At 37.2% G+C, this 16,314-nt stretch overlaps 1 protein-coding gene across 7 annotated transcripts in view; it reads right to left on the bottom strand.

Annotated features, from left to right (window-relative positions):
- The window catches only part of LOC129746332 (facilitated trehalose transporter Tret1-like), a 64,472-nt gene that overhangs the window by 24,336 nt on the left and 23,822 nt on the right, over window positions 1-16,314 (bottom strand). The window contains exons 1-2 of one of the 7 annotated variants that reach the window (XM_055739932.1): window positions 5,863-6,061; window positions 4,558-5,266 (exon numbers count right to left, since the gene is read on the bottom strand). The exons of 2 other annotated variants lie outside the window; for them this stretch is intronic. In XM_055739932.1, coding sequence (XP_055595907.1) covers window positions 4,558-4,568 — 11 coding nt within the window. In that variant the 5' untranslated portion in view covers window positions 4,569-5,266; window positions 5,863-6,061. Of the gene's footprint in view, window positions 1-4,557; window positions 5,267-5,862; window positions 6,062-16,314 lie in introns of those variants that run through there. 4 more of the 7 variants (XM_055739933.1, XM_055739935.1, XM_055739937.1 and 1 more) reach the window with 4 other exon arrangements.

Raw genomic sequence — 16,314 nt, 5'->3', positions numbered from 1 at the left:
TGTCAAGCATTTTTCCGCCCTTATTTCTTTCCGAACTATCAAGTGAATATCATCCAAACTCAAATATCAGAAAAACATCAAAAATTGCAATCGAGCGCAACATCAATTGTTAAAATCGGTCATTATTTGACGAAACGGCATGTATTTCACATTGAGTGTTCTGGTCGGACATTTAGTCGCCTCATTAAAACAGTGATGAATATCACCCTTAAAAAAGTTAGCCAATTTTTGAAGCTTAATAACTTTTTTATCTTAACTTTATTTGAAATTAAACCTTCGGATGAAATATTTGTCATAATTTAGGCTATAAGAAAACTCGTTTTTGAAAGAAATCGGTCGAAGGAGACAAAAGTTATTGACGAAAAACTGGTTTTTCATGTTCCTCTCGAACAAAATGTCTCAAAATCCCATACAAACTTCAGGCTCGTTGAGCGACCCCTTCCCGTGGTCCGATCTGGCCCAAATTTGGCATGAGATCTTGTACTTGGCCCAGGATCAATTTGAGCCTGCAGCGTATAACTTTTTCAAAAGTCAGGTCATTTGGGGCAGTCTAATGTACAGTTGAAATCATAAATATAAACAAAAAAATGGATTGATCTCACCAGAAACTTCTTAGGTTGACGCTTATCCAGGGAGTCATCAGTATTTTTGAACCGGTAATTCCTGTTCTCCTACTCCGGTAAAATCCCATTCGCCACTTTTCACTTCGTACCCCAAAATTTGTTCCCGAGTTAATCGCTAAAATCAACGTTCCTGGAAATGTACTTTTCCTTAAGCTTTTTCTATGATTCATCGGTCGTTATGTGTAGACGCTCGACGCTCTCAGTACAAGGTTCTTCGTCTTTTCCAATCAGCTCTGGCACCGGCTCCAGCTGTTGCAGCGGCCAGTAGACATCATCCACCAATTTTGGTAATAAATAATGCTTGTACACCTCAAAACACCAACATTTTTCAACACAAAACAATACAATTTATAAATACATATATTTTTTCCAGGACTTAAAATTAGCAGCAAAAAAATTCACAACTTTGGAAAATCGAATTTTCTTGGGATCAAAAACCAGAAAACGGGTCTCTTAGCCATTTGGTTCTTGCTTTTGAAAAAATCGATTTTGAGTAAGCTGCGGATCTATAAGATTTTGTAAGGCGTGTATTATACTGTCTTCGACCACTTTTTACCCGTATAATCGCCCCTAGTAATACGCGCCGTGTAAATAGTGCTTCGAGTCTACGAAAATCTCGGGAGCTAAGGCCTGGCCCAACGTTCGGCAACCAACCCCAGTCCCGGGAAGTTCTCTGGCGGTAGCTTGTGTGCAAGTGCAAGGACGATTTTACCGGTAAGTTTACATTTTAGTTATCTTTGTGAAGCACTTTTTATGCATTCTGTATGTTCTTTTTATGCTGCGGGAACCTACGGCTATTACCACGGCGACTAAGTTCGTGTACCTACACAAACCCCTCATTTCGCCAACCCCATTTTGTTTAGTCTTCTTTGGAAGCCCACCCCTGGGAAGAAAGTCCGGGTTTTAAGCGACCTCAGCACATCAACTTTTTTAGTTGTTGACGCTTAAGTGCTGTTAAGTTGAACTAAAGAATGCTTCATTTAATATTGGAACAAATTCTTTTGCTCATTGTGGCGCTCCTAGTGGACGGATTTGGAAACTTTTTTCACCCACGTGTCGGGAAATTCATTACCTTTCACCATGTATTTATGTCATAACACCAAACGATAGCATTTTGTAAACAACCGCCATGGAAGCCGAACGGAGAAATCAAATGGTGCACAGTTTTCTTGAAAATCCATTGTTGTCGGCATCGAAGCTAGCTAAACAGCTTAAAATGCCCAGAAATACCGTATGGCGTGTTATCAAGCAGTACAAGAAAACATTGATGACGGCTCGGAAGCCGCATTCGAAGCGTCGGAGTGGAACTGTCGACCGGAAACTGCGTGGGAAAGTCATCAAGGCCGTCAAGAGGAATCCCAATCTTTCAGACCGCGATTTGGCCAATAAGTTCAAGGCCGCTCACAGTACGGTGCGAAGAATTCGTCTCCGGGAAGGAATAAGGTCATTCCGAGCCAGCAAACAGCCAAATCGGACGCTGAAGCAGAACAATGTGGCCAGAATCCGTGCTCGAAAGCTATACGACCAAGTGCTGACCAAGTTCGACGGATGTAAAGTCTGCTTCATTTAATATTGGAACACAAACAATTGCGTGTAGTTCAGTCATTTATTAACGAATTCATAATTTGTTTTTCATACAAATGTAGCATTTTCTTTACTCTTTCATAAAAAAAAATTAAAAAAATTATTCATTGCTGTTTCGAAGAAATTCTCGTACTCGTACTCGTAAGAAAACTGTGCACAATTTGATCTCTCCGTTCGGCTTCCATGGCGGTTGTTTACAAAATGCTATCGTTTGGTGTTATGACATAAATACATGGTGAAAGGTAATGAATTTCCCGACACGTGGGTGAAAAAAGTTTCCAAATCCGTCCACTAGGAGCGCCACAATGAGCAAAAGAATTTGTTCCAATATTAAATGAAGCAGACTTTACGCAATTTTGTCAAGAAATATTTACTTTCCTTTAGCACAAAGTGGGATCCGGTCCTGATTAAAATCAGTGGCTGTTGGTTTCTGAGAGTTATATCGTCTTGTTTCAGTTTCGAACTCCTAAGGAAATCGAGACGGTACAAAGTCGTTGCCAAAGTTACAATTCGGTTATTTCTTCTCTCAGTTTCCGTAACAGTTCAAATCGGGAGCAGTAGGTTGTTAGCCTAAAGTCCCTATCCCGCGATGGGGCTGTGATCTTGGACTTAGCTGGCGGAACATGAATGATCGGAAAAATAACATGAATATCCGACGCTTATATATCTACCTTTTTTTTAAGGCTTAATAACTGTTTTATGATAACACTAATCGAAATGCGTTTTCCAGATGAAATATTGTCATAATAAAAGCTTTAAAACACTCAAATTAAAAGAAAAATCGGTTGATGAAGATCAAAATTATTGTTGAAAAACTGTTTTTTTGTTCATGCCGAATAAAAGCCACATAATTCCATACATACAGGTTTCTTGCGCGACCCTTTCCGTAGTATAATCTGGTTCAAACTTTTCAATGAATCGTGTGCAAGTACATATTTTATTTTGTTTAATATTGTTATCAGTGAAAAGATTATTTTTTTTAAATGTATGAGGATTTAATTTCTATGATAGTTATTCTCGAATCAAGTGGTCAACAATTAGTTTCTATTATGCCGGAACAAATATCAATTTCTTCTTTTGTCAACACCGCCCCCCTCCCCTTTCGAAATTTTCAAAAACCCCGAAGAGGGAAATAAATAAAGTTAAATGAAGAATTTTATCCCCTTTTGAATGTTTGATTTTATTGAATTATTCTATTAAAACTTACTTGATTTATGGGTTTTGTGCAGTGATATAGTATGCAATTTAATTGCATACAAGCTTCCATGCAATTCATTCCAATTTATTAGTTTTTGCATTATTTTTTTATTATAAACTTCACCACATTCGGCCGAATATTCGGCCGAATATTCGTTTGGCCGAATAGTTGAAAAGGTCAATATTCGGTATTCGGCCGTTCGCCGAATACCACTATTCGGTACATCTCTACTTAAAATAGATACCTTTATCGCCGATTCTTGAGCGTAAACTTGCAGTGATTTTTGTTTTTTTTTAATATCACGATTAAAAGATGGCTCTCTTCCATCATTTTGCAATTTTTTTTTTACATAGCTAGATTTTTGGCAAAGTTGTGTTCAAATAAAACATAATTGTAAAAATCAAATTATTTTCAGCTTAAATTTTTTTAAATTTCAACGATAACATACTCCGGTAAAGATAACTGCTATGCAATATATTTTTGAAAACCTAATGAAAAATAAAAATTGTTTCTCCAGTTGAGGGGTGCTTGGAATGGGTCAATGAAAGTAGGCTACGTTTAACGCCAAAAACCTCAACTAATACGTCACACCCTAATCGGTTGAGAAATAAGAAAGGTATAGCGATTTCAATGGAGGAGTGTCAAATTGACATTCAAGTCCTGTTTAGGAAGTTTTTTCCAGGCTTTCAAGGTGCGTCCATAAAAAAAGTAATAATGTAAAATTAAAGATTTCATGAATTCATTGAGCGTCCTTGAAAAAAAATTCAATTGGATGCGCCTGATACAAGCCGCCAAATTTCTATATTGACATTCAAGCGCGGGTTAGGGTTGATATTCAAATATCGAAATATGTATTTAAGTATAACACTGCCTATCCGAGCTTCCGCGTTATCTTAACAAACATTTTTAACAAAATCCAAGCAAAGATTTTTTTTTCAAAATTTCCCCTCCGACTGTATGCTCAATGGTTTTCGGCGGTTTCAGTCTATTAAGTGATTTAAAATGTTTTTTTTTTATTATCGCGATATATAGTTATGCAGTATGTTTCGTGCAATCCGTGGTGGTCCTTCTCCCGACTATTTCGGAAAAGCGGGGTTCTACTGTACATCTGCCATGCATTCTCATAAGCTTATCTTTGCACTTATAACTTACCCTATTAACATGTCTCCGTCTTAAAGCACTACAATAGAAATCGAATCACTTTTCCATAAGACGTACAGGAAGTTGGTCACTTTTTTCAATGCTGCGACTGATTGGATTCACAATATTCTAAAAATTTAGTGACCATCTCTTCAAAAACATGTTGACAGGTAAGAATGATATGTATATTACCATCACTTATCCACTGTTTATTTTCCTATATTATCAACATTTATGTATCAGTCCAACAAGTCACTAGCGGTTGACACGTGGTGTCTTCCATTATTCATGCAAACCACAATAATTAACTCCACTTAACGTTGTAGGTATTTATTAATAAAAGTGGTTCGCCGGCTGTATGTCCATTGATCATATGTAGCCGGTTAGAGGCCGGCATCTTTCCGTTAGAAATCTATATGTATCTCAAAGTGTAGAGATACACCCATGTGTTTTTTTTCTCTTCAATTTGTCACCGGACGACACCGCTTTCTTATCGACCAAACCGACGACGCCCGTCGTCATCGTTGAGGTCCTCAGAGCGAGAGATTCATCTATTTCCCTCTGCATATACAGAGAGTGCAATTATCATTGCAATTATTTCCGAAAGCATCGGACTTGTTTACTTGCTTGCTGCTATCCTCACATTTCTAACCCCGCGCACTACATTGATCGGGAAAAGCGCTGCAATGGGATACAAAGAGACGATATGTCTAGTTCCTGGCTGTCGACCAAGAGAATTTTCACTAAATCCATTTGAATACTATTATTATTGTCGGGAGGCAGACTAGGGATGGTAGGATGAATAAAAGTTAGGATTGGATAATCTATTTAACAATTATGGTTAAATCGACTTTTTCAGAAAATGTGGAAAAAATAATTATTTTTGGTTTCAACATAATTGAACATTTGAAGCATCCAATCCAGAAAGCTGCAATCATATTCTTTTTCCCTAGCCGTAAACTAGTTACGAACATCCCTAGTTCTGCCAACAATGCGTTCATGTTGCATATCGCCCACAGCCTTGACCGTTTATGCAAGGTTCACTCAAATGCCAAACAGTTGACTTCACTCTCGAAACACGAGGACACTGCTGTAAGACCTTCGGTACACATTTTTCACTGCTGACAGAGGCATTATGGAACGATTCTGGTCTGGAAATGGTCACTTGAAACCTCCTCTAAGAGCTTTTAGACCGTGACCTTGAACCTCGGTGACTTTGCACTGGAAACTCAAACACTTGGTGGTTTCTCTAGTATTTATGATTTATTGGCGGTATGTGTTGACATTGAAGATCACCCATATAAACCATTTTTATACGTTTTCAATCACGCGATGTCTTTCTTTTCCCGGCATTCAAAGTTTTTCTAAGCAATAACACTTCGAAGGCCAATTCTTTCAACGTGATAATAAACAGGACACATTTTCAAAGAATCAAATTAAAACAAAAACATTCCCCAAGTTATGCCAATTTCGTTGTGTAATGGGAAATTTCCTTCCCGATCTGGTGAATGCAACCGTTTCCAAACGACTGACTGTCAGGGCTGGTTTAGGAAAATTCGAACGGTTGACCGTGGAAAACCAAGGCGCCCCATCGCGTGTCGGAATTGAACAGCAAAAAATAACGATAGACAGAAATCAACCAAAAAAAATCCTTAAAGTATTAGAAGGCTAAGAAACCATTCGTAAATGAGTACATCGCTTGAAAAATGACATCATTTTAAAAAATATTCCAGCAATTTTGCTCAGGATTAAAATGCTAGATGTTATAAAAATCTTCACTAAAACTAATACGTTGGATCTCAAATTGTTTAGTGCAGTGACATTTTACACTGAAATACCCACCACCTTGACACTAGTGAACGTAATCATCCCCCCATTCTAACGTGGCCTGGCGTCTAAGCCTGCATTTTTTGTTACCAGCCAGCAGCTTAAGATTAGCCAAGATAGCTGGTGCCTGTTTCCCTGGCAGGTGGAAAAATGGTTCGATTGATCGATTTCCATTCTTTTCAACTAGTGTTACAAACAAGTAAGAACAATTATATCTTTATTTTAAAGATTACCGAGAGTATTTCTTTATTGACGAAAATGCTTTTATTTAAACACCCCAATTTAAGATTTTTCTACATATTTGATACAGTAAAATCACAATGAGAAAATTTGTGCTTTTCATACAGGGGAACAACTAAAAATCCCTGCAGTTTCGATTATTCAGGAGTAAAATGCATTGCCTAGTGAAATTAAAAACCAAAACTATGAGCAAGAAAGCCAGTGAAATTTCGTTATAACTATTGCTTATAGGTACCTAACTTTCTTCAACTTTTTCCTTGATTTTTTGGGAAAAAATCCTAGCTTGCCTGGAATTTTGATAAAAATTTAGAAATCAGGTGCTCAGGATTTTAACCAAATTAATAGTTTTGGAAACCTCGTGATGTAACTCAACTTTGATTCTCAGACCTACAACACTTCAGTTCTCTGTTATTCAAAGTAAAAAAAAAAAATCAAGAAAAACATGTTCTGGAAAAAGACTGTAGATCAGCTACGGAATGCTCAAAAAATTTAACTTTATGTCTGAGAAAGTTGAAGTAAGAAGCTATACGTTGTATAGAAGGATATATTTTTTTGAGATTTTTAAAGATTATGACTACGAAAATGTAAAAAAAGAGGTATAAAACCGTACTTTTAATCAATGAACCGTCGTGTTCAAGACACACCAGATATATTTTGAAAATAGGATTGAAAAGTTGACGTAATTTGGCACATTTCCGCATGTTTAAATTGTCGATATACGAAACACAACATTTTTGGCAAATTTTCAAACATTATAATTTGAAATTTCTCAGATTTATAGCACTACTAGCTGATCCCATACGAACTCCGTTTCGCATTTAATTTAGAATATGTCATGAACAGTTTGAATGAATTTCAGTTGCCAGGCATTTTCAGATGCATTTTTTTTCTGTCGTTTGCTACTAAATTTGAAATCATATATGAATTTTCGTCTCAATGCGACACAAAATTATTGTAAAAACAAATTTATCAGTTAATACGGAAGACCCCCTTATTGTCGTTTGATTCAAATATTGAAATTAGAAATCAATTGACCGTCCCAACCCCCGTGTATAAATTTCGACCCCATCGTTGTTTAAAAACGGAGTTATTGCCATTAAATTAAACCTCTTTCGGTGGCTTCTTTTACAAACTTCGAAATCGATTGTTCTTTTCTCAAAATTCCCGTGTGCAAATTTTCGAATCAATCCATTGCATAATAACGTCAACATCACAAAAAACACTGAATAGTTAATATGGACAACCCTTTTGGCGTCCTTAATAATTCCTATATGAAAATTTTCACCTCAATCCGATGTATAATAACCTCAATATCACAAAAATATTGAAAAGGTTACATGGATGACCCCTTTTGTCGGCCCCTTACACTGAATTTGCTGCCTGAAATCAATTGTACGTCATTCAAAACATTCGTTTACAAATTTTCATCTGAATCAGATGTATAATAACGTCAATACATCAAAAATAGCAAACAGTTAATATGGACGACCCCTTTAACAGGCCGCTCACACTAAATTTAAAACCGGCAACCGATTGTCCGTCCCTAAGAATATGCGAGCGCAAATTATATTCTCTATCCGATGTATAATAACATTGAAAACTGTATATGGACGACCCTTTTGCCGGTCTCTTACATTGAATTACCTAAGATAAGAATACCTAAGACCGATTGTACGTCATTAAAAACTCTCGTGTATCAATTTTCATCTGAATACGATGTATAATAACGTCAATATCGCAAAAATAGCGAAAAGTTAATATGTACGACCCCTTTTATTGGCTCCTCACACAAAATTTAAAACCTGAAATCGATAGCCCGTCCCTAAAAACTGTCGTGTATCAATTTTTATCTGAATCCGATGTACAACAATGTCAATATTGCAAAAACAGGGAAAAGTTTATATGGACGACCCCTTTTGCCGACCTCTGACCCAAAGTGCAATACCTGAAATCAATTGCTCATATCTCAAAAGCCCCACGTGTAAATTTTCATCACAATCCGACAAAAACTAACGTCAATATAGCGAAAACAAAATTTGTCTTGTATGGACGACCCCCTTCAGAAGGGGTCATCCGAAAATCTGAAAACATTTTTCATCTTTCCTGGTCCTAATGAGTATCCATGCCAAATTTCAGCTCTCTAGCTCTTAAAACGGCTGAGTCTATAGAGTACAAACAAACAAATAAGCCCACAGAAATTGCTTTTTATATATATAGATAATTCAACTTTGCACTGGATTTTGAGTATATTTATGCAAGATTTCCGCAATAAATTTATATTATCAGAATGTCAATTTCATAACGATTCTAGTGGTGTAATTACATAAGCGCTGTGATAGTAACCAAAAATGAATGATTGGTTCACTTATTCATTTTATTTTATTTATTTTTTATGTTGCAGCTTGTGGGCGTAAAACGCTTGTTCATAATTACCTCCTTGTCTATGGGGTAGTTATGAACAGTGTTACGATTCTTGTTATGTGATGATTTTTAGTATTGGCTTTATTTCTAGATTGACACCACATCTAAACAGTGTATTGAAGTTAGAATTGTTGATTTTCAAAATTTACGGTAAAGAAGTTATAGGTTATTTTCAGTTTTACATAGCTGGGAGGCATTTTTTCATACAATCATAGATCCACGATTCTAAAAAACGTTTGTAATATTTTAGGCTTATTTTCAAGATTTGGTTGGCTATCGTTATTTGACGGTTAAATGTAAATTTTAATTATCAACCAATGCTGAGAAAACACGTGTTCATAATTACCCCGCATCTTGAAAAGTATGGGGTAAATATGAACACTTCTTTGTGCGTCACGGTGTGACAAAATACTTTATTAATACTTTAGTTCTGAATTAACATAACGAGTTTTTTTATGGAAATTTGTATGAGATGAAAAAAACATGCAGAAATTGTCAGAGATGAAAGCTCTAAAATATATAGTTATGGATAGATCCCAACACTCTTCAGAAGAAACCCGGTGCACTCATATTGCACCATCAGCAATCCTTGTGCACCAGCAGGTCATCAGGTGATATCACGTTCCCCAGTCATCAGGTGATATCGCGTCCCCCGGTCATCAGGTGGCGCGAACCCAGACGCAACGTCAGCAACATGCGCGACCGTTCGCCCGTGTTCCCACAGGTAGCAAACGTGTCGCGACAGGCTACAACCAACGGAAACCGCCGGACATCCGACACCAACCAGCAACGCCGACAATCGACGCAGCAGGTGTGTGACCGGTCTAGAAGTCCTCGAGTTAGTTAGAGTCAGTCAGTTAGTTTTCGTGCGTAGTTAAGATTAGTCGATTTAAGAGATCAGTGAATAAAGTGTTTTTTAAAAAGTGATTAATGTGAACATTAACATATCTGGCGCAGTCGTACGGCCTGACGAACGTTAAAAGCTAAAAGTGAATCCTTGCACTGATTAAAAACTCAGTGATTGTGAATTGAATTCTGGACATTCATGGACACAAAGTGCTACTAAAGTGAAGTGAAGACCCGGAATTAACGGTTGCAATCTGAAACTCAGTGATTGTGAATTGAATTCTGGACATTCATGGACACAAAGTGCTATTAAAGTGAAGTGAAGTGAAGATCCGGAATTATCAATTGCAATTTTCGCCCGCCCGGGGACAGCCAACCAACACGTGAAGGCCAACCCATCCCTCAACACGTAGGAGACTTGCGACGGGAGGTACAAGGAAACTTTCAGCAGGCAACGGTGGGTTTCAACCCTTTGTCGTCAGGGAAAATAACCTACATCGGTAAGTGAATTTTACTTTACTTTTTTATTTTTTTTTATGAAAAAATTCAACCCTTTGCCAAAAGTAAAGGCACGAACATTTTTGAAAATGGAACAGGAAAATTCTTCGCAGCCAACCATGATCAACATGCAAACATTGTACAACAGCATGTTGGAAATGGAGCAAAGGCTGCGGGATATCCAATCCGAAAACATAAGCTTACGCGCAGCGGCGCAAAATAATCAGCAACATCAATTTGCTCGTGATATGGCAGAAGATATTTTTCGGATCCCAGACCCGATTAAATCACTGCCGAGTTTTGATGGGAAAAAGAAACAAGCCACCGCTTGGGTGCAAACGGTGCGCACAACACTAAACAGATTTAGATCTCGCGTTTCGCAAGAATCGATGGAGATTTATGAGCAGTGTATCATTAATAAAGTCGTAGGGGAAGCCAGAGACACATTGTGCTCTAATGGCAATCCACAGACTTTCGAAGAAACTGCTAAAATTCTTCTAAATAGCTATGGTGACAAAAACACAATAGCTACATACCAGACGCAGATCTGGAACACCAAAATGGAGAATTCTCTCCACAGCTACTATAGAAGGGCGAAGGAACTTATGGTAAATATAAAATCCCTAGCCAAAGAAAACCCCATTTATGCCTCAAATTGGGAGGCAATAAACGTGTTTATCGAGCAAGAATGCCTAGCTGCATTTATTAATGGTCTCCAACGACCATACTTTGGTTACGCCCAGACGGCACAACCAGATGACTTAGAATCAGCATACGCTTTCCTGTGTCGATTCCAGTGTGCCGAGATGACAAAAAAACAAACCAATCAACAAAATTACGCGAACCACCCACAAACTAAACAACCTCAAAATTCAGGACAGTTTCAAGGTCAACACCAAAACTTTAAAAATTTCAAGCAAAACAAACCATTCAATTATGGACAAGATCGGACAGATCGAACAGATCGGGTTAGATCAGACAGATCAAAGGTCACACCGATGGACGTTGACCCATCAATTAAATCTAGACAAGGAAAAGTGTTTAACCACGATTCCAAAATGGTTAAAGAAAATTCCGAAAAATTTCAAGTTGAGCAATCCGACTCTGAATCGGAAACCGAAATAAATTTTCAGATCGGTATACCGAAACAACCTCAGAAATAAATGCAATTAATGGCCTACCATTTATAACAATCCACCTCCCCATCGGGAAAGAAGCCAAACTTCTTATCGATAGCGGATCGAATAAGAGTTTTATTTCACCCGACCTTATTCCAAAATCCCTTAAAGTTCCCTGTAAACCTTTAATGATTTCAAACAACTTTGGAAAACATAAGGCCTCGCATAAATTTGTAACCGAACTTTTTCAAACAGGCAAGAGAACCCATTTCTACTTGTTTAAATTCCACAAATTCTTCGACGGAATTTTAGGTTACGAATCACTCTCCGACTTGGAAGCGATTATGGACTACGCGAATAATAAATTAATTCTTCCGGAGAAAACAATACCATTCAACATTCGGATAATGGGACCACCTGAAATAACAATTAACGCTCATTCAGCGTCAATGATCAAAGTCCCAGTGGCTCAACAAGATGGCAATGTTTTTCTGCGAAAAAACATCATAATTGGCGACGTAATAATCCCCGCTGGATTGTACCAAGCCAACGACGGATGTATAAACGCTTTAGCCTCAAATTTTGGAGAAACCATTTCATTCAAGTGGACTAAACCTGCGAAGACCTTGCCAATACAAGAAATTAATGAAATTAATCATACATACGCAAAAATGGAGAAAATCCCATCTTTAATACCAACTACTGAATTAGAAAGATTAATCCGGCATGATCATCTAAACTTAGAAGAAAAAGCCGAATTATTCAAAATCTTATCAAAAAATTCAGAAATTATACAAAAAAATTGCGAAAAACTGTCTTGCACCACCGCAATTCAGCATCGCATTAAAACAGTGGATGACATACCGATTCATACGAAAACCTATAGGTATCCTCACATCCACAAAGCCGAAGTGGAGAAACAGGTGAATGATATGCTAGCAGACGGTATCATTCAACATTCAATATCGCCCTGGACATCCCCCATTTGGATTGTCCCAAAAAAGATCGATACAAGCGGTAAAAAGAAATGGCGAGTAGTCATTGATTACCGAAAACTTAATGAGAAAACGGTGGATGATAAATTCCCCATCCCCCTCATTGAAGAAATCTTGGATCGATTGGGACGAAGCACTTACTTTACTACTTTGGATATCAAATCTGGGTTCCACCAGATTGAGGTACACCCTAAGGACAGGCCTAAAACAGCCTTCAGCACAGACAAAGGTCATTTCGAATTTACTCGTATGCCCTTTGGCCTGAAGAACGCCCCAGCGACGTTCCAAAGAGTTATGAACAACATACTAGGAAATTTAATTGGCACCTGTTGCCTTGTGTACCTAGATGACATAATAATTTTTGGGAACTCGCTGCAGCAACACCTGGACAACTTAAACAAAGTCCTACGCAAACTTGTCGAAGCGAACCTAAAAATTCAATTCGACAAATGCGAATTCCTGCGCAAACAATGTGAATTCTTAGGTCACATTGTCACCCAGGAAGGTATTAAGCCAAATCCCGATAAGATTGAGAAAATCTTAACTTGGCCTTTACCCAAAACCCTAACCCAAATCAAAGGATTTTTAGGACTTATAGGGTATTATAGGAAATTCATTCGAGATTTCGCAAAGCTAACCAAACCTTTGACGAAATGCTTGAAAAAAGATCATAAAATTGTTCATAATGCAGAATTCAGTGTTTCCAAGAGTGTAAACAACTTCTAACCACAGACCCGATTTTGAAATATCCTGACTTTACAAGAAAATTCATTCTTGAAACAGATGCGAGCGACCTAGCACTGGGAGCCGTATTATCTCAAAAATTCGACGATGGGAAAGAACACCCCATTGCCTACGCATCTAGAACTTTGAACGATGCTGAATGCAACTATTCAGCAACGGAAAAAGAACTACTGGCAATAGTGTGGGCAACTAAACACTTTAGGCCCTATGTTTACGGTGTAAAATTTGATGTCAGAACTGACCATAAACCTTTAGTATGGTTAAGGCAGAAAAATGACCTGAACAGAAGACTACTAAATTGGAAATTAACTCTCGAAGAATTCGAATTTGACGTTAGTTACAAAAAAGGTACATTGAACAACAATGCAGATGCCCTGTCCAGAATGATCCCGGAAAAACTTGAAATTAACGCTAATTCTGCCTCTGAATCGGATGATATGACACAACACTCAGCCGATTCAGACGACAATGACTTCATTCCTTCTACGGAGCGAGCATTGAATGAATTCCGAAATCAGATTATCCTAGAAACATCTGACCAAGACAGCGTTGAAACTACAAATATTTTCAGAGGCTATCATCGAGTGACCATTAAGAAAGTATTATTTAGTCCAGCTATTCTTATTAACATTCTAAAAGATTACGGCTCTCCTAATTGTCTAAATGGCCTTTACTGTGACCGACGTACCTTATTAAATCTACAAGCAATCTATAAAAACTATTTCGCAAGAGCGAAAACTTTCAAAATTTTCTGGACTGAAAAAATTCTGGAAGACGTTACAGATGAGATCGAACAAGACCTTATCATCCAAAGGCAACACAATACTAATCATCGTGGGATAAATGAAACTAAATCCCATATTTCCAGACAATTTTTCTTTCCAGGAATGAAGACAAGGATCACTAAATTCATCAACCTATGTAAACTTTGTCAAAAGGCTAAGTATGAAAGACGTCCATATAAGCAAAAATTCGAGTTCACTAAAACTCCAACAAAACCTTTAGAAATTGTGCATATGGATATCTTTATCATAAGTAACACTAACTTCCTAACGCTTTGTGACAAATTTTCGCGATTAACAATGGCTTTCCCTATTAGAACACGCAATTCAATCCACATTCTGAAAGCGATAACTCGTTACCTAGCAAATGTAGGTAAACCTTCCCTTCTCGTCATGGACCAGGAGGCATCCTTTACATCAACTACAATCAAAGATTTTTTGGAGCAACAGGACATTGAATACCATTTCACAAGTGTAGGACAGTCCTCCTCCAATGGAACAGTCGAGGTTGTACATAGAACACTGAGAGAGCTACATAACATTCTTTCGAACAGAGAATCTACCAAGAATCTCCCCGAAAAATCCAAAATAAACCTTGCAGTGTCTATATACAACGACTCCATCCATTCCCAAACAAAATTAACCCCAAAAGAATTATTCTTCGGATTCCGAAACGAAGACCATGTCCCAGACGATATAAACGAAAGAATAAGATTAAAAGAAGAATTTTACAGACTCTTCTCTGAGAAACATCTCGAAAAGAAAAGCAAAGATTTGGAAAAAACAAACAAATCCAGAGAAGAACCTGAAGAATTCGCACAAAACGACACGGTCTTTGAAAGGAAACGAAATAACTTAAAACTTCAAGAGAGGTATAAAGAAACCATAGTTAAAGAAAACCTCCGCACTAACATCATCGACGACAACGGAAGGAAAATTCACAAATCCAAACTAAAACGCAAACGAAAATCCTAATTTTAAAACTAATTAATTTTGCTTTTATCATTTTTTCATTTCAGCAAAAAAAAAAAAAAAATTTTTTTTTTTCTCACAATGACATTCCAAAAACATATATGCATAATAGTCTTCATAATATCTTTAGCCAATAATATCCATTGCAGCATGGAAATCTTCGACATGAATAGAAACCCTGGTATCATAGCGTTTGAGACAAATACAGTGCTAATAAGAGAAGGTTCCCATAGGCTTTATCATAAATTTAACCTCTACCCTTTCATAGCTATACTAAAACAATATGAATCAATTATACAAAAACTAGGAGAGAATCCAAATATCAAAGAAATCACTTATATTTTAAAACAAAAACACAGCCAAGCACTTCTTTTGCTCCACAACTTAACATCAAAACCTAGAAAAACAAAAAGGTCGTTGAACTTTTTAGGATCTGCAATAAAAACTATAACTGGGAACCTAGACAATGAAGACCTACTAAAGATAGAATTGCAACTAGAGACTTTAGAAAACTCCAACAACGCACTTATTACCGAAAATAACGAACAAATTAAAATCAACAAACTTTTCGAAGATAGAATAAATAATTTAACGAAACAAGCTTATTTACAATCAAAAGAAATTAACGATTTTGTGAAACAGGCTATGTTAGGTTTAGATAGATCAGTAGACTGGAAACACATACTGCACTTACACAACATCATATTCCACATCGACGAGGTCCAACAACAGCTGAACATCATCTTCGAATCCTTACAACTTTCGAAACTTGGCGTGATTTCCAAAGCTTTCCTACAACCATCGGAGTTAGAGTTCGCTACGCACCTTCTCGAGATACAAGGGATAACGATCACGAGCTATGACCAAACTTACGAGTTTTTGGAACCGATAGCTTTCCATAATGGTTCCAACATAATATTTGTTATCAAGATACCCAAGTTTAGAAGAGGCATATACAAACAACTACAAATAGAACCGATTCCAATAGGCGAGAAAGTCATCGACCTGAACGCAACAAAAGCTATAATTAACAACGACGAGTCATACCTAATCACTAACCAGTGTATGAACATTGAAGGAAACAACATTTGTCACGTCGAAAAGCTTTTCAACGTTTCTGACGATAATTGCCTACACCCAATACTACGAGGATTTCCCAGCAACTGTACCTTTGTTAAAATCCATACAGCATCAGAGATAAAAATAATCGACAACCTCGGTTTACTTATCAAGAATTCTGTAAAACCAACTTTACTACAGAATAACTGTGGATTTGGTCCGAGAAACATTACGGGAACCATCCTTATAAAATTCCAAAATTGTTCC

Source organism: Uranotaenia lowii, chromosome 2, assembly GCF_029784155.1.
Source record: "Uranotaenia lowii strain MFRU-FL chromosome 2, ASM2978415v1, whole genome shotgun sequence".
In the NCBI taxonomy this organism is placed as follows: Eukaryota; Metazoa; Arthropoda; class Insecta; order Diptera; family Culicidae; genus Uranotaenia; species Uranotaenia lowii.
The sequence above is the reverse complement of the archived record's forward strand: the minus strand, read 5'-3'. Positions and strand labels throughout refer to the sequence as shown.